We start from the raw sequence: 25,882 nt of genomic DNA on the forward strand, positions 1-25,882 counted from the left end.
TCGATTCAAGAAGAAATTTCAGCCCGTTTTTTAGTTCAGCTCTTTTGTGTGGCAGCGGATTTCAAAGTCTGATTGCGCTTTACCACTTGGCTGAAAGGCGATGTGCCCTGTATCCATCACCTGGTGTTTTTTTCTATCAGCAAGAATGATTAAGAGGAACGGTATCCGACCATTTCAGTTCCCTTTCTATGTGTCTGACTAAATCAGTGACATGTGCAGGGGATTTGCCACAAGGATCAGACACAGTTAATGAGTTCAGCTTCGCCAGGCCTTTGTCAGTGGCTTAGCCACAGAAACTCAGATGTAAATACACAGCCATCAAAGACAAGGGTAGAAACTTTAAATATCCTTGATGGAAAAGCCTGGAACTGGCTGAAACCTTTTGTTTTTCATGAGTTAGAAATATATTTTGCACTGCCACCTGGTTAGTTTCTCCTAATATTTTCAATTAGAAATGGATTCTGCAATATCCACGTCCTAGAAATGGCCTTCACAGGAACACCTCCTGCAGTGAGTCGTAAGTGTAACTTTAATACAAGTTAACATGGCCTGGAATTGCTTAGCTTAATTAGAATGTGTTCCACTTATTTTTATTTTCTTCCAAACCCACTCAGTCTGGAATCACTTGAGTGTTTCACTCCGACGGCTCACAGCGGCAAGCCCACATGGGAGAGTGGGGAACGGTCATCTGACTTCTCTGACCCGCCTGCTCTTTGAAGCCCTTGCCATCTGCTGCCCTGTGCAGAAGATTCAGCGCCACCTGGAAGAGAGGCCTCAGGCCTCCAGGTGCCTGAGGAGTCCCAGGGCTTTGCCAGGAGTGAGGGAGTCCTTGCTGGCAAATCCCACCCTCCCCTAAGGCAGGCTGAGGGCTGGTGGTGCTCAGCCAGGTCACGTGTGGATATGGGCATCACCCACTCGAACCCGCAGCTTTGGGTTGAGTGTGTTAACAGGCTGCTGAGCCACTCTGGAGCCTCTGTCCTGACATGCAGTACATGTCCTGCCTTCCAGTCGCACAAGCAAGTTGCAGGCTCAGCATAAATGGCTTGTCTTTAGCAGTCAAGGGTATTTTGGTGCCATTTGATGAATGATTTAGTCAGCTTTAAAAAGATTATTATTCTACTTCAATACTCAACACAGTAATTCACTTAAGTGTCTTAAATGGTCAGGCTTTAGTAAAAGTAGCTAACATCTTTAATAATCGTTGAAATGGCTGCAGTCCTAGATAATTGCAGGGAAGTGGTGGTAATGACTGCAGAATTCCCCTGGTTGTCTTCGTAGTGCATTAGAAACTGTTTAGCCAGGCAGAAGCTTAGTCTTTATTGACCATTTTCCAATAACAGCAGGAGAAAACTGTAGCCTGGATCCACAAACCCTAATGACAATCGGAAGTCCTGTAAACAGTTTGTTTGTTTGTGACGATTGAAAGATGTCTGACCTCATACAGAAGCTTCAACATTCATTTTTAAACCAAATCAAGCTGAAATAATAAAACGCTACATGGAGACAATTCTTGATGGATATTTTTAGAACAAATTTAGGTTACGGAGTGCAAGCATTGTATCCTACATAATTATCAGTGCAAAGTAAGTAATGCGTTGCATTTTAATGAGACTACAGGGAATCCACTCTGCATGCTAAAATATAAAGTAGTTAACAATGAGAACATTTATTATTGAGGTGTTTGACTGAACAACCTTTAACCTTTCCTGAGTAAATATGTCACAGTTTATTAACCCTTCTTTCTTTTCTTGGCACATGGCAGATGTTAATGAAAATCGTATTTTCAATGTTATAATAACACCGTAACAAATCAAGAAACTGTTAAACAGACTATGAGAATTCCTTGGTCTGTAATTATCACCTTCAAGACACTGATTGGTTTAGCTTTGCAGGTGTGTTTAGAAATCTGGAAATGCTTGTTTCAGTATGGCTTTATGAATGTCACTTACTCATGTGACACTTGCTGTCATAGATCAGCAGTCAGGTTTCCTTTGTGCTTGAAGGGTCAAATTGAGGATTGGATTAAATTCCAAAAAACAGATGTAACGATGTAACAACTGAAAAATGGAGCTGACCTGTGATACTGTACTTCTTATACTTCAATCTTTGTCTTTAAGGAGTCTGATCAACTCTCCATGGTCACTGCTCCGCTGATTGTACGAATTACTCAAAGAAAGACTGCGGATTCATTTGATCCATTTCTCATGAATAAAAGCCATGGAGATACTGTACATTTGAATGTTAGCTATAGGCAGGATCTCCACATTTTAAACACTTCCTACTGTAGCTTTGCATTTTGAGTTTCTAAGTGGGAAGAAATGTCAGTCTTACTCTGTGCTGAATGAGTGCCTGGGCTCACTGACAGCCCTCACATTGTATCTGTCTGAACACCCATCCTCTGAACACAGCTCCTTGTTCAAATGCGAAAACTAATTTCCGAAGTTATAGAGATAGGATATGTCCTAGTAAATATTTTGAAAATCTTTATTTTATCTGAAATATTTATCAGTTTTATCGATTAAATTACATACTGAAGCAGTAAGTATACTTTTCTGTAGGTTAATTAACTGCATAGGAAAAAAAGATTGAAAAGCAGTTGACTACCTGGGTACTCGGCTGTTTGTAGGGAGACAAAGATGAGAACATAAGAAGACAAAATGATATGTTGAATTACCTAGGTTAGGATTCGATACACTATTAGTTCCCCTTGGTGAAGTATCAAAGAGAGTTAAACCGGTCTTGTGTCACCTTTTTAAAAAGAAGTGTCAGGCAATAAATACTATATATTCATTTCAGCGCATTACTCCAGTGCTCTAAACATCAGTGTTACAGCAGGAGGTGGTAGCAGAACTATCGTCTTGCAGCCTGATCTGGTCAGGTCTCCCGTGCACAGCAAGGTCACTCTTGGTCACTCCTGGGAGCACCAGGTTGATGCTGTAACTGGTGTTGGTGGTCCAGTAGACGACACCCTTCCTTCCAGACCAGATTTTCCAGACCTTCTCCTGTGTGTTGACTGGAGACACTGTGCTGTAGGAGGACTCATGCCGCATTTCAGATGGGATGTTAGACCTACAGTCACAGACACACACAGACATACAGAGACACACAGAGACCCCCCCACACACACACAGACCAGCTTTCGGCTGCTGGACATTTTCTCTCTCTTACAGTAACATAGTAACACATGCAGGAAGCCCCGTGACGTAAAGAGGTCTCTCAGCATCCAACTAATATCATCATGCGCAAGAAAATATGCATACAGAAATTCGGTAGAGGCTCATAATTTGCAATTATGTAAACATTAAAAAGACATTATGGCTTATCACTCACAAAAACTGCTGGATTCGTCAGAAAGTTAATTTAATTCAGATGCTGTGTGTTTTGAATGTATTATCCTGAATCATAGCTCGAGGCTGAATATCTATATTTTTTTATCCAAAATGATGGAAGAGTGCGTCATGTACAATAAATGTAATTACCTCTGTAGGTGTCAATGAGTAGTTTTATGTAGTAAAATATAGTGTTTTGGCCATTAAGTCGGTGATGAAGAATGATCAGAGGTATTGATTAAAATTGTGTTGCTTCATAGATCTGCAAATGTTGTTCCTCAGAACAAAATTCTTGATTTATTGCAACGCTGGACTTCTGAGATGAGCTGGCAATAAACAGTAATTGCAACACTAAATAATTTTGAATGTGGTTGCTTTAAAATGTAATAATCTTTTTATCATACGAATGAGGAGATGGGATGAATTTGTATCTTACTTTATCGGGGAAGGATTATTCATCTGTAGATCTGTTATGTTTTGGTTCATTTTTAACAGTATGGAAGGAAATCAGATGTATTGGACACATTTCTCACAAAAAAAGTGAAACAGAATATCTTTGCAAATAGAAAAATTGCCATCTGTTGGAAATTAACATGCCATGTAACCACAGGCTGAAAATACTCTTCTGACTTAATTTTTTGCCAAATGTTGTTGAGTGAACAATGCACTAATATGCACTATGGATCTTTAAGCAGCAGTGTTACCACCTTGTAGCCTGTTGTCAGCTCTCAGAAGCGAAGTCTGGGCCTTGGCAGTCCTGGGGTGAAACACAGCGTCACTGGTGTAGGTGGTTCCGTAGAGCATTCCTCCTTCTGGTCAAGGACTTCCAAACCTTTGCCCAGTATTGGGACTGGGGACACTGTGATTTAACAAGATGTTAAAGTGAGGTCCTGACTACCTGGTTAGTAAAATTCCCACGACTCCTTTTTTATGAGCAGGAGTGTTAACCCTGAGGTCCTGGCTCAAAACTCCCTGAAAACTCCCAGGTGGCGAAGACATTTGTCACTCCTCAGCCTGATCTTCTGGTCCCGAAAGCCCCCTGTGAGCCACACAGGTGAGGTGAATGAAGAGAACAACTTCCACAGTCAGACAAAATTGGAACTTATTGCAGACTGTGAGGCTCGTTTGTAGATATGTCCTCATCAGGCTACAGTATTTAATAACTCTAATGGCCTTATTATCTATAATATTTCTGTTAGCTCAAATGCACACTATTATTATTTTATTTTATTCAATTCTGCTGATAACCCGTTAAAAGTGTTTTGGAACAACACAAAGGCGCTTGGGTTTGGATTTTTAGCTACAGGGTCCTCATGAGTATAATTCTGGGAAATCAGATTAGAGTCACTGTGTGAAAATTAACGGGTAAAGCTGCTTCCAAAATTGCTTTCTGAGATTCAGTTCACCAGCTGGTATATGAGTTATATAACTGTATACACTAAAGTGTGAAAGACAGATTAAACTAGTTTGAGACTCAGAGAATACAAGCTTAAATAGTTACAAATTGCTTTTCTCTGAAACTGGGACTAACAGAAGTGGTGTATTGTAACGCTTACGGCCGACAGGCACTGTGTAAGAGCCGGCTTACCAGAGCAGGTGACATCACCGCCCTTCCCTGTGATAGCAGGACCACAGCTACTGGGCTGTAGAGAGATCTCTCTTTGGCTCACCGGGCTGGGTCCCTGTTGAGTGACGCGGGAGTCCTGGGTTCGAGCCCCCGACGGTGGGGGGCTGACTTAATGCGGCATGGGCGCCCGGCTGAGCCCCCGTTGCGTTACAGTATGTTAAAACTAGAAATGGTTAGAATAAGCGTGTAACTCTTCTCTTGTCTGTACAGCATGATAGCAGATATTAAAGGTCAACAAAGAGGCCTGCTTCTTTTTATTTTCTGTTAGAAAAAACAGAATATTTAGTGTACTTAAGGAAAAAAACGCTTTTAGTTTAGTTGGGAGATTATGTGAATGTGTTTTTTTTAATGTAGGTACTGCCAAGATTTCAACCACAAAAGAAACAGCTGTCTCAGAAAAGGAGTGTTCTCCTAACCTGCACTGCACATTTGTGCCGTTTCAGGAATAATTTATGTCATGGACTTAGATCTCCGGTGGAATGAAATCCCAGAGTGTTTTGTGTGTGTGTGTGTTGAAAAGATTCAAAGAAAATGTTCAAGAAAGAAAAAGAAGATCTTTCTTTTGCTTTTCCCCTGCAGGAGCTGAGGAGGTATGCCTGTTCCAGACCAGCCTTCTGACTCTGAGAAGAGTGCCATGCTGAGCCCTGTACTGAATGCCTCCAATGGGGATGGTTCAGAGACAGAGACAACTTCTGCCATTCTTGCCTCAGTGAAGGAACAGGTACGTTTGGTCATTTTTGCTGCAAGATAATCTTTGTTGGTGGGGCGTTGTTGCTGCTTTTGCACTTCCTAAAAGTTGCCAGTGGCCATTGCTTTTGATAGAATGATTGTTCTCCTTGCAGTTGGTTAGTTTTTCACAGCTCTCAACACTTTGTGGCTCGTGCAGTATGTGCATTGGCTGCCACAGTTTCGTACACAGAGAAGAGAAGACAATGTGTGTCACACAGGGTAAGGATGGACATTTGGTGTTGCCCAGTGGCTTTTATACTGCTGTAAGCTTGTGGAAAAAGACCTGAAGAAAGAAGAGGCAGTGAAAATCAAATAAGAAAAAAATAATCATCTTGCCTCATGTTGCTCCAGACCTGGGCGCTGAGAACGTGTGCCGCTTTCAACCATAATGGCAGAATAAAAATTACATTCATTTGAAATTTAATTTTATCTTTCTGTTCATTTATACTGTAGTATCAAACGTAAGCTGGGGGAGGGAACAGAGACACATGCAGCTTTTTAAGTTCACTGGAATTTGGAGATAGTGTTCTTGTAAGAGTTGTAATTAATAAATTCAACTAGTAATGATTAGTTAATAAAAAGTACATATTTTTGATAGATCTGCAGTTGATTGCAAACTAAATTTCGGTATGCAATTGAGCTTGTGGTCTGACAAAAGGCCCATATTGCTATGAACAGCTATGGATGTTTAGCGGAATCAGTGCTGAAGTGCGTTGCAGGTGTAATCAGGGGTTAGAGGTATTCACTAGTAAGGTGATATCGTGGAATGACCATGAGCGTGTAAATACGCCAAGCAGCGACCTGTCCCTTCAGCTAAAAAGAATGAAAAGTATCTACAGGTACAGTTGTAGCAAGAAAACACAGAAACAAAAGTCTTTTACTGTATGTGCACATTTTCAGTACAGCCCAAACGGAATCATTCAGCTCCATGGATTTTTTTAAATTAGTTATCTTTTTATTGCAAGTTACTTCTGAGAACACGTAGAAATCAGAAAAAAAATCCCCAGAATAGAAATAATTTCACTGTCGATCACTTTGAGGGCTCGAAAAAGCTGCTGGTACGCTACCTTGCCAAATACTCGGGGGACGTTGAACCACAGAGTACAGACAGAGCGGGGGCTCCAGGAGGCTGTGCTGCTGTCAGAGGGCAGCGGTAGTGGCATTTCGATGCCGCAGAGCTGCCATAAACGTGAAAACCACAAGATAATTTAACAAAAGGGGCCGTGGTTGGTACGGTATTATGCAGTATAATGCTATGATTTTAGATAATGCGACACTCTATTACTGTGACTGCTGTCACTAGGGTTGCTACTAATAATAACAGTTCACAACCATCTTTTCTTCGTCAGGTTCCACATTAATACTTTCTGTTCCATAGAGCTCCTTCTTTTATCATACGGTTGAGATAAAAATACCGTGACAGACGTCTAGCGAACAGCAGTTCCGTCAGTTCACTAGTCAGGAAGCGCAAAAATGACTCACTTGGAGAAGATGCGGATTAACGCTCCTTAATAGTGTGTAAATGTTGAAACATGAAAATATCTTTACAGATTTCACAGTAAGTACGACACAAAAGGACAACTTCTGTTTCTTCCGTACAAAAATATGGAGTCAGAATAGTTGGTTTGGTAGTCTTTTCAGAGGAAGTTCCTCATTTTGTAATCACAAGTTGTTCAGGTTTTTTTTTTAATTCTATATTAAAAAAAGACCAAAATCACAATACAACTAAAAAGATTGTATTGTGAAAATAATTAATAGAACTAAAATAAACGTAAAAAGCCGATAGACAAAATAGAGGTTTAGGATCCTTCAGCGAAACCGAGAATTAGCTGGTTCAATGAAGATTCAAGCACTGATTAGCCTGAAATTGCCTTTCTTTTGGAAGACAAGGCTTCTTTGAAGTGCTGAGGTGCTGGCTGAGTTTCAGCTCAGCTTGCGGAAGATGGAAAGACTGAAACTGCTCCAGGACTGCTCCAAGGAAGGACCTGCTCTCTGTGGACACGCTGGTGTGGATGGAGTCTGTCCCAACACCTGTCCTGGTGACGACTGCGAGACTCCCAGGCAAGCCTGGAGATGGAGACCCCCAGCGTGTCTTCTGTGTGGGCTGGGCTTTTCTCAGGGAGCTGGACCCAGCAGAGCTCCAGTCCTCCTAGTGGGCACTCTGGCAGGACCCATCTAGTACATAGAATAAAATGCAGTTATACTAAGCCTTACAAGCAAGTCATTCGGAATTGTATCTGCTCTTATCCTGTAGATACCTTGAAGTTAAAAAACATGTTATTTGCACGTGTTCTTTTGTGTTTTTAGTCATTACAAATATCCTTATCCAGCTCTCGAGCTCTTCATCTTTCTTCCTGAATAACTTAGACCTGTAGAGTGTGGTACAGATACCCAAGTTTACAACCTTGAAAATGATTCTAAAGCACCTCTGGGCTGTGAGAGAGCAGCGCCCTGCAGCCGCCTGAATACGAGAGGCTGGGGGACACCTTGGTGAATTAGAGGTTAGAGAACAGCAGCTCTCAGATGGAGTATCACTCAGGGGGATCCTTCCTTATACAAGTTCACATTACACGAAGTGTGCTTCACATACTGTACCACAAATACACCAGTAAAAGCACATTACCCAGGCAGTGCCTCAGTAGAAAAAAACTATCTAAACTTTTTCATTACTTATGTATTTGTCATAAGAGTGGACTTTAGGGAGATGTAAAAAGTCGGGAGTCTGAAAAACAAACCCGTCCAATCAGCAGAGTGCTCCATGTCACAGAAACGTATGGCTGACCGATGCAGTAAAAGTAGGGACTTTATTCGCCAGTGGAGCCACATAGGCTCCTGAAGTCTGTCTGAAGGCCTGTGCAGACTGGAATGAATCCTGACAACACTGGCATTGTGGTGGCTGCTCAGTCCGCACTCCTTGGGGCTGGAATTGGGCAGGAGTGCAGGTCTGCTCCCGCGGGCGGGACGTGATCGCGCTGCAGGGATCTGGGCTCCGCCACGTGGAAGAACCGGGCTGCGTTGTGTGACATTATGAGGCCATTCTCTCTCATGCGTTTCGTTCCTCTGAAAATGTGTGTTTTAGTGGGCTGCTGCTGTATACGATATCAGCTGTGTTTTACAAGCTTGGCACTGTGTCTGTTCCAGTGGGTAGTTGAGGCACCTTCTATTGGTAACTATGGATTCCTCATTTTCTCCACAACCAGTTTTTCTTTTTAAAATGCACACATTAGTGGGATTAAAGGGTTAATGTAATGACACTACACATTAGGCATACAGCACTACTGCTTTTCATGTAAACAGTGTGGTAACACCAAAACAAACATCTTGGTCCTACTCAATTCATTTCATCCACTTCAATCATTTCATTATCTTTTCACTTTCACTCTGACTTGTCCATTTTACTCCAAAGGCCCCTTGCAGATGCATGGGCTCTGCTCAGAACTCAAGTGGGACAAACTGCCTTTCAGTAACAAAGGCCGCTGCCTTCGAAGCAGCTCAAGAAGGACAGGGAGTGAGCCCTTCATGGCACCGACGCTGTCCATGTGCATGGAGCTGCCAGTGTCGGAGTGAGCCTGCGGAAGTGTTGTTTTTTTGTAAACCCAGAGGACAGAACCAAAATGTTTTGTCCCTGTCACTGTTTGCCATGGATCCATGTGCTTGATGCCAGTTTGAACTCAGTCATGGACAGCAGAATGAAGATGAGCAATTACTGCAGCCTTCCTGCTACTGTAGGCTCCGGAACAGCAATTTATTTTCAAGTACATCTAGATTTTGTCTCCCTTCCAAATTCATGCTTTCTAGCATTTTCCTGAAAACATAATGAAAACATAATGTGCTATGCTGTGTTGGTACTGTGATTTTGTGTAGTCAATGACTGCAACAAAAGACAAAAATAGATGCACTAATAGCACCTGTGATTTATAAATATAAGTAATTAGATTTGTTTTGTATTTGGTCTAGCTGAGACTTTGTTTTTGCTCAATGACGAAGATACTTCTCCCAGAAGACTCTCAATATTAACAGTCAAACTGGGGTATTTCAGATGTAGTCAGCCTCATCAATACATGTTTTTGTTTTCTGCATATTTCTTTAAAACTTTTCAAAAAGAAACCTTAAAGCTATTTCCTTTACTCTAGATCAAATATAATGAAATACAGCAATTTGGATGCTAAAATTGTCTAACTGTGAAAAAAGAGAAAGACACAATCTCAACGTACCCATTAAAAAAGAGAAAAAATGTTGACAATGATTTATTTTGCTCAACAGGGTAGAACAAAATAAGTCAATATATCAGCTTTTCACACACAAAGTGTCTAAATATTCAGCCGCCATTGGCAGAATAATTAATCAGTTTATTGTTCGTTGCAGGTGGGCTAATAGGCAGTAGCTGGGGGTAATGGAAAGGGTCCAATGGGGTTTGCTGAGAAACCTGAGGCTCAGCAGTGCAGTGGTATTACCAGAAAGCTGCTCTGGGCACCTGGCTTGGAAAACGACGTCTATACTTCAGGGATATAAGATCAAACATTCCCACAACACTTTTATTCATTGCCGTTGGTCAATATTTTGTGAAATAGATTTTTAATCACAAGTCCATCCATCAGTTTCATCCAACACATGTTTTCATGTGAAGGCGAGATACACACTGAACAGGATAACCGCTTGAACACACTTTCCAAGTATAAATGTGCTCCATGACTGATTGCTCTGATTGTTCCTGTTGACAGCAGCATGGGCTGAAAGGTCACAGGTTCAAATGCTGGGTGGGATGCTGGTACTGTACGCTTGAGTAGGAGACATTGCACAGTGAAGTGCTCTGGTACGCCCCCTGCTGTGCCAAAGGGAGAAATACAGCACACGCTGTACTCCAGGGAATTAAAAAGGTCTTGGCTACAGTACCTTGCATACAGAAAGGGTCTCCGTTTACCTGCCCCTGTTGAAACTCATTCTGAATGAGATTTTGTTCTCAATTCACTGTCCTGAGCAAAAAACGTATTTTTAAAATATTGAAAAAAGTCGCATTGATGTTTCTAAACTGTAATAAACTAGGACTGTTTATCCTTATAGAAAAAAACTAAAATAGTTACCCCACTAATTTGGAGAGAGTTTTAAGGATTTAATCAAATATAGCACGAATATACAGTATTTCATTTAAACAATTTCGCCTTGGAGTGTTTTTGGAAGGTATACAAGATTTGTATAACTAAAGAATGCCGTTATTTCATTATATCCCAGAGTAATATTTTCTGAGAAGATACAAAGCAACATCATATTTCTAAACATCATTTTAATGTATTATGCTCATATATGAGTCTCTTCTTCACTGGGTATTATTTTTTCAGAGGTGCCATATCCTTATGAAAGTCTTTTTCCCCATCCTGAGTATCAGCAAATAGCTTCATAGCAGTCACTTGAGACACACTAACTTGATATGATGTCTCCTATTTGGGTTTCATTTGGATTTGTCTCTGATCTTCGTGTTTTACATTAATCACAGTGTCACTGAGCTATGACTTTCAGCTTTGCTTCTACCGTTTACTCCAATGCCTGATTATTACAAAAATGAATAATATGTTCCATCTTTACGAACTACCAAAGAACTGGCAGTCAAAATGTTATTTTTTCCTCTTTCTAGTTTTCAGTCTAAAATGAATGAATTCCAGAATGAATTGCATACTGGTATATTCTGCTCTCATATGCACGCTTGCTTTAAGAGTGGCATGTTTGTTGTTTTAGCAATGTGACACTTTATTGCTCATTTGTAACAGATGTGATGAACATCTGTTACTTAACATCCTCCAGGTTCAAAGCCGTATATTGTTCTTAGTTGAAGATCTTTTAAAATTGTGTTAATATGCAGAAAGCAAAATGGAGCTCGAATGGAATTTGATTTTTTTTCCCTTTTTAAAAAAAATATGTGTTAAAATTAGGCCCAGGGTTGTAATTCTTGTCTTATTTTGTACCAGGAGCTGCATTCTAAGTATCTGACTGTAAAATTTATTGTTCATTCATTCTTGGATGATCAGTTTCTCATTCAAAGACGCCCTGAAACTGAGGGGGGCATTGGCTTACACTATGCATGAATACAAGTGTTTCAGATTATATGTAATTGATAAGATGAAGCACTCTGTTCACACTGGTTTAATTTGTTAAACAGCAGTGCAGTGGATGGTGTTTGCTCTGTTGACCTGGGCTTGCTGGGAGAGCACCAGGAGCTGATGCTGAGGTTTGCAAGACCTTCTTCTGCCCCCTGCAGAGCGAGGGAGGCGGCAGTGTGGGCTGAACTACATTCTGCCTTCAGTTCTGTTTGCTGATTTTCTTTTTAGTTAAAGGGTGACATTGTTTGCACTTTATGTGAGCCTGAACCATAAACTAGATCTGATATCAGCATGTCCACATTTTTACAGATTTTCCTCTTTCAATTGGGGGGGGCTATTTTGAAAAGCAGCAAAAAAGAATAAAAAATGAACAGAAGCTAGGAAGATCCAGGGGAATACTTGTCTAACTGCAGAGACTGTGAAACAATCGTCCTGACAGCTGAAGACTGCAATGAGATGATTCCTGAACACATTCAAAACTGCCCCTCCCTCGATTGGAGATTAGCCTTTCCCTAATACATTCCTGACATTTGACATGGTTATTAATGTGATAACTTTAAAGTCGATCACCTTTGATTTTAAAACTAGAGGCCTTTAAAAGCACAGTTGAGATATCTGACCTATTCTTTCCCTGTTGGAATAAATACGATGGCTTGTGAAGCAGAGGAGCATCGGCTTCTTTGTGCTCTAACATTAAAGCAGACTGGTGCTTGTGGTTGATGGACTTTATACAGTGCCTGCCACTAGGTGGCAAACACATTTTACGGTCTCTTAGTTTTAAAGATTTTGTGCTTTATACACTAGCACAATACTGTATGGGAGCTGACTGACAACAGTTAAATAACAGTGAAATTAAAACATACCTTTGTTTTCCCATGTGCCTTTGCACCACATTGTGGAGAACAGAATATATTTAAAGCTGGAAGCTATATGTACAGTAAAGAACATGAAGAACAGACTAAAATTATTTTTGGCTCACCTACTGTAACAACGGGCAAGTGCTTTTATGTCACTTCTTAATACCAGGACTAATAATTCAGTATTGTCTCTAATTATTACAGTTTCAAAATAGCATTGAATGCATGACACAGTGGAGACATACACTTGTTTAATTTCAGATTGTCTTTAAAAAAAGGAAACACTGTCCAGATGTCTCTGTGTAATCAGAAAAAACAGATAATTTCAAAGCTATCTTTTTGTATTTATGAAGCTACTGTATGCCCACTCTGATATCGTCTGGGCTTTAATAAAAATGCAAAAATAAAAAAAACATTTTGTGTATCCATAGGTAATTTGCATAGGTAGTCCATAACCCTCCCAAGATGAGGTTTATGGACTGGAAAAGCATTATGTTAATATTCTTAAAGTGCATTTCATGTGCGAATCCGACTAACGGAGTTTATTATTTTAACTTACTGCTGCACTTGTTTGGCACAACACTGGCACAGTCTTCGCCTGCAGGAGGCCGGCTTCAACCGACTGATAGGGAAAGTAAAATTGCAAAGAGCAGAATGTGAGAAGCACAAAAAAAGCACACTTAGAATAGAAAAGTCTTTCGTTTCTTATCATCAGTAAATGCATAAAACTAGATATGTATCTGGTCATCGTGTATTTATTGTTAATGTTGCCCGAATATGTTAGTGAAATTCCAAGGAAATAACTGCAAATAATAATGTAGGAGAAATAACAGAATTCAGATAGCAAGCTGTTTCCCAATCCATTGGTAGGTGTGTGCCTTAGCCAGCTGTGAAAGTTTCATTAAGTCTATACTGTATGTATTGTATGTTCTACCTCTTACATGAAGGCATACAAATTGGTACAAATCGGAAAGTGGACACTTGTCATCTCCCGAGCTTGAGCTGAAGTCAGCTCTGAAAAACCTTGGCTCCACTAATGCTGTGCTTTTATTGAAGCTACACATGTGTATTTGAAAGAGTTGCACTCTGTCTTGGTCTCCACAGTGCAGGTTAGCCATTTCCAGGTTTTGCCCAACCGTTTTTCCTGTTTTTGAAAAACAGGCTGGTGGGGTCTGGAACAAGCTGCCATGATGCTGAAGCAGCTTCACGCAGATCTTTCACTGGATGAGCTGCTCAGATCAATAGCGGTAAGCTGTGAGCAGCTGACCAAACATCATGAGTCAAAACATCTCCTCTTCTACAGTATGTGTCATTCCTTCTGTTCTGACGGTATCATTTAATACAGGCCAGTACAAGTTAGACACAAGATTCAGCCAAGCAAGGGAGTAACGTGGCTTGAAAAGGTCAAAGTATTGAAGCTGGTCAGCTCTACGGAAGTGTGAGACAGTATGGCTTGCGTCCGCAATGGGTCATCGGATCTCATTGCAGGGCTGGGATTACAGCTTGAAGGCTATAAGGCAGAGGAGAGGCTAGTAGGGTCTAAGACGTTCAGGCAGGTACAGTAGCTGCGTCAGCATGTGTAGGCCGCAAAGGGACAAGTAAAGGTTTATTCCATGCTGAAAGGAAAAGAAAAGGGTCAAAACATTTCCGCTGTGGAGCGCTCTTCAGGCGTGTCAGTGGGGTCTATGACAGGGGGGTTCTGAGGGGGTGCAGTCCTCATGAACGCGGGTTGGTGGCTCCTCCACAGCCAGGTGTAGCAGCAGGTGAAGTGGCAAGAGGGAGGGTGAGAGTGGGACCCTGTGGGCGCCCGTCTGAGCGTGCCGGGTGAAGCTGGAGCTGTCACCTCTTACAACACTCTGCTCTTTTGTGAGGAGTGAAATAAGTTGGCTGAACTGCAGCAGCTTTTGGAAAAATTGGAAAACTTATTAAAAATTTTTAAATTATCTGTATCGCTTCAGAATGAACATTAGAAAAAGATTAATGCTAATCTCTTCCTCAAGGCTAGACCTGAATGTCATTTTAAATGAATGAACTTTACTACCCAAAGAGAAATAATTGCAGAGCCCTTTAGCTAGAAATACATTCATGTGAAGGATTAAGTAATATCTACTATCTAATTGTATCTTAATTTTTAAGACTGTAGGTGAATTGCTTTATTTATATTTTACTGGACATATGCTCTTTATAATATTTTTCCATCATCTTTCTTTTGACACGTTTACCATAGTCACCCTGATCTTACAGTTATGTGTATTTTGACATTTAGAGATTGGCCCTAAACTTTTGATTAACTGTATAAAGCAATTTTGTTCACTTTCATTTACCCTTACTATATGCCAGACTTGATCTATGGTGTCCCCTTCCTTCCTTATTAGTGGGTATTATCTTCTATTTTTCTTGAAAATGTAGCATAAAGCTCATATACAGTCAAAATTCAAACAGCTGTTCAACAGCAAAATTGAAAAAAACAGTCAAAATAAAAAAAGGTTGTCTGTAACCTTTACGTTCTTAATATTTCTTGTATGTGAAGATCTTAACTTAATTCTCTTTTTTTCGTTGTTTCAGTCAACATCATTGTAGGATGAAGAGCTGTCTGTCTTTGCCTCCATTCAGGAAAGACAAAACTTAAAGCATTAGTCCTTCAGTCCTACAGTATCACTTTGCAGGAAGATAACTGTAAAATGTGTTTTGGGATGATTTATGGACCTTTGGCAGACTGCAGGTGCACATGAGGGTGTGTGTTATCTGCTGGGTGTTTTTTCTTTTACTATATATTTAACATTTGTAGACATCTAGGTGCCCAGTCGTAATTAATTCTACTGGATACAATCTCTACAAAATGAAAATTAAATGGCGGCATACTCTACAGGTCTATCTTTCCACTAATTGGTTTCATTAGGTTAGGATGAATATAATAGTTTAATATATGTCATAAAAGAAAGTGTTTGAATGGAGGAGACAAGACTTTAATTTCAATAACTTTAAAGGGCTGCGTGTGAATGATGGTTTTTATATGCTGGAAAGTCAAACATTCACTAATTATACTAATAGTGCAGTGTGAGCCAATTCCATGCGTTTGCATTAAGATGTCTGGATGGGTTTCAGTGGATTATCGTTGTGCCGAAACTCATAAACATTTATCGATGTGATCAAGATCAGAGGGCCTTTTTAGAAGGCCCACATTAACCTGAATTCTAAGAGGCTGTTTGCCAGTCTTATACAATTATAAACTAAGGGACTAAAGCTTGTGCATTTATCACTTCTGCTTCAAGGAAATTCTTCCTGAATATCCACATGATGTAGGCTATTCCCATATTTGTGCTGAGATGGGCCTGAATTAGGTATTTAATAAAATGTATTGGAACATTCATTTTACCAGTAAATATCGTGTCCTGTATATCCTCCAAGCCGAAGAGAAAAAGTCACCATCTCATTAAAACGACTAATTAAAGTCTTTAGGAAGGTAATTGATTTGCAATGGATTTTTACAAGTTAAAGGCAAGCTGTATTTGTTTGTAACTCTGTTTTGAAGGAGCACTGGATATTCCTGTGCCTGCACTATGTATACCAAGGCAGAGAACCGCAGCCAGCGTGGTGACTCCGCGGTGACAGATCGAGATCGGATACTTGTCTGCCTCCTGGGCATCTGCCCGCTCGCGGGACCCACCCTCTCTGTGGAACACCGCCTGCATGCAGATGTTTCACCTCTGCGCGGTGCTCAGTCGTGACATCATTTACTCTGCTCTCCTCCCCGCTGATAGCTGGTGTGTGGTGAGCGTTCTGGCGCACTATGGCTGCCGTCGCATCATTCGGGTGGATCCTGCACATTGGTGGTGCTGGTGGAGAGGATCCCCATTACCTGTAAAGCGCTTTGAGTGGAGTGTCCAGAAAAGTGCTATATAAGTGTAAGCAATTATTACTATAATAATTGGCGCCCGGAACCTTCAGCCACAGTGCCATCTGCTGGTTGCTGGGGAAGGCGCAGTGAAGGGCAGTCTGGCCAGAGTGGAGTGTGTCCAGTCTCCTGTGTTTTCACACCTCCACTGCTATGAGTCTAGAACAGCCCTCCCATCTTAGTCACCATATTAAAGCCTGGAGAGATGCTCACCTCTAAACCACTGCAGAAAATCCAGTCGAAGTGTCTTTATTACAGTCAAAATGAGAGAAATAATATACGCATACTGACGTTGCCTAGCAACTGTATGAGCTGTAATATTGAGCTGGGACTGTAAGGAGCTTTGCTAATTATTTTCTCTCTCATCGTTATTTAAAATTTTATTTTTACCGCTTTTTAATTCTTTTGTCTCCTAAGAAAACGTGTTTTTCTTTAATAGGGGAGCATAATGTGGAAGTGGAAGGTCCGCTCCAACAGTTGGGTTTTAGTCTCATTTACTTTGCTATTTAAATTATTTAATTTGTTCTATACCACGATTGAAGAACTAAAAACAAAAACAAAACAAAACAAAAATGCCAGCCATATCCCCACAATACATGACTTTTCACCAGTCTGTACTTGTGTTCCCGCCTAGACAATTATCATGCATAGAACCATTATTGTGAAAATTTAGATTCAAGCTGGGGATACAGTATGTGTTTTTTTTTAGGCCATCCTGTTTTTGTTTAATCCGTTTGTGGAGTGTTTCTCCCACTTCTGGAAAAACCGCAGACACCATCCATTTGATTTGTGATCAAAGGACTTCTGGCAGTCTGAGGAGTCTTGTTAAGAGGCTTGACTAACCTGCCGGGGTTCTGCACAGTGGCCTCGGGACTCCCTAGGCTATACAGGACCGTACAGCGCTCGACAGTTGGCGGCTCCTGTGCACATCTGCTGTGCTGTGGGGCAGAATGGCCTTTGCAAACGTGACAGTCGGAAAGTGGCAGCAACTTCGGAGAGTTAAAGAGAGTAAGAAAGTTCTCAGAGTCTGCGCGGAGAAAATGTGGGGATCAATCAACCTCCTTCCCCTTTCTGTAGTACTCCTGGATCCAGACAGTATATTGATCCATATTCAGCCGGTAGCCGGGCCAATGCTTATGAGATACCTGGATCCATTAGCAATGACCGACTTCCCGATCCAGAGAGGCAGAATGGGCCTCCTCTGCATTCAGAGCTTCCTTAAGTTCTGGTACCTTCCAGCAGATGACACCGGCATTAAAAGCAGAACAGATATGCAGGGACAGAACAGGACCATGATACATGTATGTGAGCAATAAAAATTGTTTCCTTTCCTCTGGTCTGATGGTTCTGATGTGATGGCTCACATCTAGCAAACTGCATGTTGACTTCTGAGACAACACAAGGCTGCAAGGATGCCAAGACACAGACATTTAAGCATAAAAAGACGTTTTGCATGAAACTTTACTTTTGTCTTGTTTGTCCAGTAAATGATTCTTGCATAATATTCTAAAAGTTTGCTGAGTGGTTCTCCCAATGCAGTTTTCACAGACCACCAGCAAAGTTTTAAGACAAAATATTTTAAGATAGCATAGAGCTTCTCTCCCAGAAACATTTAACCCTTCATGAACCATAGCAAACTGACCACAGCAGCTCCTCAAATACAGTATTTGTGCTACAGGATAGCACTACAATCTGGACATTTATCCCATGTTGTGGGATCTGATTACTATAACCTGTATAATGTCCACTTCAGTTGTCTTACAAATTAATTTTCATGTTCTTAGACTTAGTGCTTGATAACTACCTTAAGGCTTTTCTTCTGTCCTTCATTGACAGAATTGAGATGTACATGTTCTCTTTCTCAATAAAATAATGTAGGGCCTCTTTTGAGGCAGAGTTTACATTAGTAAGGTTACCTGCCTATTAAATTATAAAATGAAGTCTGTAGACATTGTTATTGTGCTTGACTGGTCTTCCTCGTTACTTCTCTTCATTAGTTCAGAATTACACAATGATAAGGAAGTAAGTCCATGTTGCTCCATTGTTTTGACAGGTCAGCAATAAAAAGTAGATTAAAAAGCATCATTTGAGATTAAATGTGTGAATTACGTATTCATTGTCACTTTTGTATAAAGGTTGTGAAAATAATTGTCAGTTGTCAACGAGCAGTTTATTCCCAGGCAGAAAAAAATATTCCGTTTTGTAAAACTTCAAGCTTGTTCATGGGCTTGCTTAAATTAAACCCCCTCATTAGTTATGTTTTATTTTTGTACTTCAGGGAATAATTTTGACTTGAACTTCAAACAAATGCCAACTGCCTCAAGAGGTATTTTGGTTCTTTATTTAGTGGATTGCCTATGCTCTGTGGAAACCTGCAGGATAAGTTTTTTGTGTGTTTATTTTAATCAAATTCTTTTTTAACTTGAACTTTTTTTCTTCCTTGGAATTGTCACTTAGTCATTGCTTTCAGACTCATTATACTTGCAAATACAGGGTTTATCAGTGACATAACGGCTTCTCAGCTGACATTTTCTTCTGTTTCACGTCCATGTTTACAAGGGATCCTGGAAAGGCCAACGCAGTCCTCTTTGCTGTCCCTTTCTTTCCCTAAAAGCACTTTGATGTTCGTTACTTAACTGCAAATGAAACATTTCCTAGCCATTCATCAGAGTCATGTACACCCTCTTGGGTTAAATATGACTCTACTTGCACAAATTCATCTTTACGTAGAAACCTACTTGGCCCACTAATCCAAGTTTGAAGTTATGGAAAGGTTATGTTAGAGGTGGAAAGTTTATTAACACAGAGGATGTATAATGCTCCATTTAAGGCTTCATTTTCTTCCAGTTTCACTTTGTTCTTGCACACGTGTGACATTTTCTGTGTATCATCTCGCAGTGTTTTGCTGAAAACTGAGAGTAACCCATACGGCAATCATGTCAAGTGATTTTATTTTTGGCTGTGTTAATTCTCTGTTCAATTGCTGAACAGTTCAGTGTAGGTGAATGAAATCCACAATATTTTATTTATAAATGTGTTTGAAGGTAGTACTCCTTCCAATGTTTAATTTATTTACAGTAATGTATATTTCAGCACATTCTATTTGTGATGTTTAATTATTCTTATTATAAGGTTTTCAATCTTTTTTCACCCGTCATTATTTCATTTCTGAGAAAGGAAAGAAGTTTCCTCTTGGACTGTTAGCTGCTGCTACAGCCCCTGTCTTGCTCTCTCATTCCCCATCTTGCAATTCTGTTCTCCTGTGCTTCCTTCTCACTCGCTTACCAGGAAAAATAAGGGAGTGTCCCTGCTGAATCCTGGATGGTGATATATGTGTTCACAAAGTGACTAGGAAAGGGTCCCTTTCAGCTCTCAGAAGATTCTGTAACCCATTTTACCCTTCCCCTCCTCCAACTGATGTTCAGAAATATCTAAATGTTTTTCATGGACGTCTTCCTCTTACCCACTGTGTAATGCTACACTTTCAACACACTCTGTGTTAAATTTCACATTTTAGGCATCTGCCTAGTTCTGGTTTTGAGCACTTTTACTGTTTTTTGTTGTCTGTCATCTGCACATTTGACAAGTTTGACTACTTCAGAATTTAGATCATACTGTATACAGTATGTAAATCTGAATCATGGACCTTAAGCAGATCCCTGCGGTACTCCTCAAATTATTATAACACTCTAAATTTCTCTCCATTTACAAGTTTTCAGTCTGTCTGCATTCATTACTTTAGCTACGCCAGCTTACTTGTGCAAATTTCCATTAATTTGAAGACAATATTTTGCTATTGACATAGATGTAATGATGAATAACTCATACTGCATTGCTCAAAGCAGCCAGTGGGTAATGCAATTTGTATTTGCAGGTGTGTTTTGTATTGTGCATTATGTAACATTACAGAAAAGACAGTAAAATTCAGCATCCATGTCTGTGTTTTGTATATTTCATAATGGATATGCCACACATGCATGCTATTACTTTCATTTGAATACCTTTAGAAGGAATACAGGGGACCAGTGTAAAAAGATCTGTAACAGATAGATACTTTATTGATCCTGTGAGGGAAATTGCAGAATCCATTTGTGAAGAGAAAGATGAAGAGAAAGTTCTGTGTAGGGTGTGTTTTCTTTTCCTTGTTTGGATTTTGCCTAATGTGGTGACTAGATCTGTAACGTAAAACAACGCTCTGATTGCACCACAGTGGTTGGTTAAGGGTTCTAAACCTTAAAAGCAAACAAGACACATTGTAGTTCAGTAATAGGGGTATAATTTCAATATGATTTAATATTTGTCTCTCAGAAATTTCTGTTAGATTTATATTTAGCCCCTTTTTGAGCCCTCTTCCATGAGAAAATACAACAGCATCATTAGACAGCAAGTGTAATGAGGCATGAAATCAATATGTACAGTCTCCACACAGTACTACATCACTAAAGGCACAGTGTAATAAGGTGTCAGGAGTCATTTACACTATTTTTAATCATCTCGGCCTCAACCTTGAAACTTCTGTTTCTCCTACAATGGACAAAAACAGCTGAACAGTTCTGCAGAAAAGAACTGCAGCTTATGGGCCACATGCTCTTTGTAATGACATCACAGTCGGGGTTTAGCCAAGTATACAGTCTTCCACCCTCTAACTGGAGGAGTGTGTTCTCCACGCAAAACCTCCTTGCATTCTGTTTCAGCAGTCATAGGTGAGGAGGCTTCACAAATGTCATAGTTGACAATGCAAAGATTAAGTTGCAGTTATTTAATTGTGGGTGTCAGGCCTATTTTTATTTGCTTAGTGGACGCCTATAACCAGTAGGATGTATGATTGTCCAATTAAAGGTTTCATTTTCAATATGTGCATTTTCAATATGTGCAAATTAACACAGAAGTCTAGACTGTGAAGCATAACGTCTTGTACTGCAGACAGGAGCACAACCCTGAAAAGATCTTAGGTTTAAGAAACAGATTATGAACTGACTATATTAATCTCTGAAGACACATTGCATTGCAAAGAAATGTGAACAACTAGTTGTCTTTCCATCTTTTAACATGTACAGGAGGTCCTGGACACTAGGTCATTGCATTGCTGGGGATTGCAATCATTGGTTGCATGTGTCAGTTCAAGCTACATGATTGCATGTGTGGTTGAACATCAGGGTCAAATTGCATCTTAAGGCCGAGTCTAGTTACACATCTGTCACTATCAACACTGTGAAGAGCTGCTAAGCTTTGCTTTGCATGTCCATGAGTTTTTCTGAAGACTGGTAAAAAACCTAGTTTTTAAAGTTTCATTAAAAATGCAATAAGCGAGGACTGGAGCCAATAGATTGTGCTGTCTTTTTCATGCCTTTCAGTATACAGTACGTACCAGGAAAATGGACTGTCACTCATAATAAAGACATTATGTCCTCATTTCTGCTGGAGATAATCACATGAACAATGTAAACATCATCTGCCTTTGGATTAAAGGAGAATGAAAAATATCAAGTAAATGGATTTCAGACAGTGTTGTCTAGCAAAAAACAAAAGAAAAATGATTAAGCTTGCAAAATGGTACCATTGTCATGGGATGAAGATTTAACTCATTGGCTAAAGCTCCTTTAATTATTCAGATGTGCTTGTCAACATGTTGATTAATTCCAGCGTTATCATGATAAAGAACAGCTCAGACTGCTTGCAAGCTTTATTTTTGTTTTAGTAGAACACAAGTGAAGAAAATCATCCACTTTTTGTCTATATTTTATAATAATTGTGTTTAATTATAATTACACCTTGGCATACCTGACAGACACTATAATAGGATTGACTATTACACTTCAGAGATTAATTAAAACGTGTTGCCTGTTTCTAAAGAAAAAGCAGTTACTGTTAACTTTGCTAGCAGGTGGTCTGGCTGGCAAGAAAGGATGATGTGTAATCTCACCCCAGTGTTTCTACATCTTCTGCGGTTAACAATACATTTAAAAAGATAGTTCAGGTGGGTAGCTGCGTCAGCATGCGTAGGCTGAAAAGAAACAAGTAATAGGTTTATTCCATGCTGAAAAAAAGAAGAAAGAAAACACAACGTTTCGGCCATGGAGCCTTCTTCAGGTGTGAGGAGTGAGGTGTGCTCCACGGCCGAATCGTTGTGTTTTATTTCTTCTTTTTTTCAGCATGGAATAAACCTATTACTTGTTAATTTAAAAAGATGTTTTGGGTATTACAATACATTTCGTCAGCGCCTCGCTTAGAGAAAAACAAGTGTTTTTAACGGTCCAGCCTTTGGTTCTTTTTCACTTTTGCCGACTTGAATAAAACGTTGGAAAGAAGTTCAACAGGACGCTGCCCTGACTGTGGTACGACTATAACTGCAATCGAATCCACATCTGGTGCACGCAGACAAGACTTTGGGTCAGCTACAGTACAATCCCTTCTTCAGGACTCACTGCAGTCAGACGCCCTGCTCTGCGATGTCTGAGGCACCCCTAACACAGCCCTTCAATGATTGATAATAAATGATTTTTCCTAAAATAATTGAGATTTGTTGAACTTTTATAAGTGACATAATGTCAAGTGACAGACATTTCCATCTATTCAGGCACATTAAAACATTTGTCAACTTTTTTCATTTTACTTAAAACTGACAGAAGAGGGCCTACACCTCACATACAGTATGATTGCTACAGGACAGCACCTGCAACTGGAACACAGCCTGGGTGAACTACTGAAGTTATTGAAAACATCACTTGTTTGGACTCAAACGAGATACTGTACTCCAGAAAACATGTGCTCGACAGCTAGCACCCTGTTCTCTATATCTGATCTGCTCTGAACTCTACAACATTTCCAGTCATCAAAAGCATTATAGGGTGTTTTGTGGAAAGTGGCTTACAGGACCTGTTACTGCATCGAGTGGCCTCAGACACTTGCAGTAATCTCAGTAAGAGACAGGCCTCCACTGCATCTTATTCCTAACAACATTCTGCTGAACTGGAGGAATGTTAGGATTTGTAATGCATCATAATCATTTATGATGTTAACTCAGTTAAAACACCTGTTTGATCCTGATATCCAATCCTGGTGCAGAAAGGGATGTGATGCCATTATAGAGCACTTAAAACAAGCAATTCGAAATACAAATACTTTTTCCTTTACATTATAATTGCTGAAAAGTATTAAATTAAGAATTTCATAGGCATTTTCAAATACTGTACCATTAGGGTCCCCAAAACCACTGTGGAATCACAGTTTGTTCGTCCACTAGAGCCCAACAGGGACTCTTTTCATGTTGTTGTTGTATTGTTCACAGCCTTTATGAACCTCAGTGCAGTAATAACACTGTCAAAACAAATACAGATTAAAGACAAAAGATCAGGCTTTCTTACCTTGTAATAAAGCTACTGCTGCAATGATGATAGCTTAGTGAAAGGCCATAGGCTACCATCAGGTTAGTCCTTTTTATGATATGAAAGGCCATGGTTTAATTAAGGCTCAGTTTGGGCTTCTTTTTTAAGGCCTTTGAGCTGCTGGGTTTCTGAATTGTGTGGCCAGCAGTGTCCAGCCCACAGGGCTGCTCCACTCGATTCCCAGCTCCCTCAACAAACACTGTGACTGCAGCGGGTCCAGCGCCTAACCAGCTCTCTCTACTGGACTGTTTCATGAGGGGGAAAATCCCAAGTCATTTTTGTCGAGACAAGAATATTCTTTTCAGAAGATTGATGTGCCACCAAAGACCACATTAGACCCCACAGTGTCTCTGGTCGAGCTCCAGAGGTGTCGGGGGACGCTGATTCAGAGACTTCTGCGCAGACAGCAACGCGATTAATAGCACAGTAGCACGCCGCCATCGGGGTGGTTACTGGCAGAGCTGCTCGTTAACAATGCATTAAAATCAAGAGCCCTCTCCTTTTTTTTGCTGCTGGATTAGAAATCCATTTATTTTCATGTCGAACATATTTGTCATTTCTGTTACCAGTAGTGCTTTGTGTTTAGCTGAAAGGCGCAGTCAGCCTTCACTAATGGACCTTGTTGTCATTGTAATTTTCTTTACTAATGCGTTTTGCTTTCCTCCACAGTAATTTTCATTATCGGTATCGAGCATGCAAAATCTGGCAAGCGGTGTAACTCTGAGGAAGCAGGAGGTGGACTTCTTTCTGCCAAGTATTATAGACAGAGGGAAACGAGAAGCCTTTTCTCTGCTAAACTTTTGCACATATTTTCTGGGTTTTCAGCTTCTCTGTGCCATACAGTAGCTTTAGAAAGGCAGCATGCTTCCTCATACTTTGCCTGGTTTGCCTTCACAGGAAAAGCAACTTGGTATTTTGCTGGGAACTTTTCTGGTCGTTTTGATTGAAAGAAACAGGGCACAAATGCTGTACATTTTCCCACACCAGCAGCAGGAGAAAGCTTATACAGTATTTAAATACACAAAGAGTTTGTGCTGAAAACTTCAGTTTCAGCGTATTGTAAACTTACTATCATTCCCTTTTATGCTGACAACCACGTTTGTAGAAGTGTTATATGTCAATACTGAAAATATATGCATGATTGGGGAAAATTCCTGGTTATTTCTGCACTAAGAAAAAATAGAGCATTAATATTTAAGTTAATTAATATATAAGTTGTGTTTAATGTACATTTCCTATGCTGTAGAAATCACAGGATAGACTTTCTTGGCAGAAGCAGATGGTATAAAACACATTCAACACTTCCTGAAGACAGTCCCATTTAATGTATGACCAAAATTGTGCAATTAACATGACAATGTGCCTGTTATAATGAACAGTTGCTGCAGATTAAAGTGCCAATGAAATCAATTGTTAATAGCAATGAAAACTCTCCAGTTTGGATTCCTGCTGTAAAGAACCTGCAAAAATAGCACCGACAGATCATTTTTAAATACAGAAAGTTTTAAAATGTGGAACTAAGGCTTTAGATGCTACAACTGAAGCACACGTCAGTATACAGTATGTTGTACTGTACATCCTCAGAATAACAAAAGTAAAAGCCTGAAGAAGAAAAATGTGTTTTAACCTTACTTATAATTCAAGAAAAGGGTGGTAGCCTTTTTTAGCAGACATCAAAATTCAATCTAACCATGAATCTCTCACAAATGGACTGAGCAAGGGAAAAATAATTTTCTTGTGGGTGAGGTTGTGCTGTGGTTTCAGTGGTGGTGAATCCGGCTTATATCTCTGAGAATGAGGCTTGGTACTGGAGCAGACCTGGAGATAATGAAGCAGGGAGGGTTGTGGAGGAGAGTTTGAGGCGTGGCACAGGAGCAGACCTGGAGACAATGAGCAGGGAGGATTGTGGAGGAGAGTTTGAGGTGTGGAACAGGAGCAGACCTGGAGATAACGAAGCAGGGAGGGTTG

The 25,882-nt window shown here is 40.1% G+C and overlaps 1 protein-coding gene across 4 annotated transcripts in view; it reads left to right on the forward strand.

The window, feature by feature from the left end:
• The window catches only part of LOC148657673 (catenin delta-2-like), a 305,588-nt gene that overhangs the window by 44,837 nt on the left and 234,869 nt on the right, over positions 1-25,882 (forward strand). For all 4 annotated transcript variants that reach the window (XM_088644228.1, XM_088644229.1, XM_088644230.1 and 1 more), the window contains exon 2: positions 5,536-5,677. In XM_088644228.1, the coding sequence (XP_088500354.1) occupies positions 5,549-5,677 (129 nt within the window). In that variant the 5' untranslated portion in view covers positions 5,536-5,548. The remainder of the gene's footprint in view (positions 1-5,535; positions 5,678-25,882) is intronic.

This window comes from Lepisosteus platostomus, chromosome 8 (assembly GCF_059453375.1).
Source record: "Lepisosteus platostomus isolate fLepPlt1 chromosome 8, fLepPlt1.hap1, whole genome shotgun sequence".
NCBI classification, from domain to species: Eukaryota; Metazoa; Chordata; class Actinopteri; order Semionotiformes; family Lepisosteidae; genus Lepisosteus; species Lepisosteus platostomus.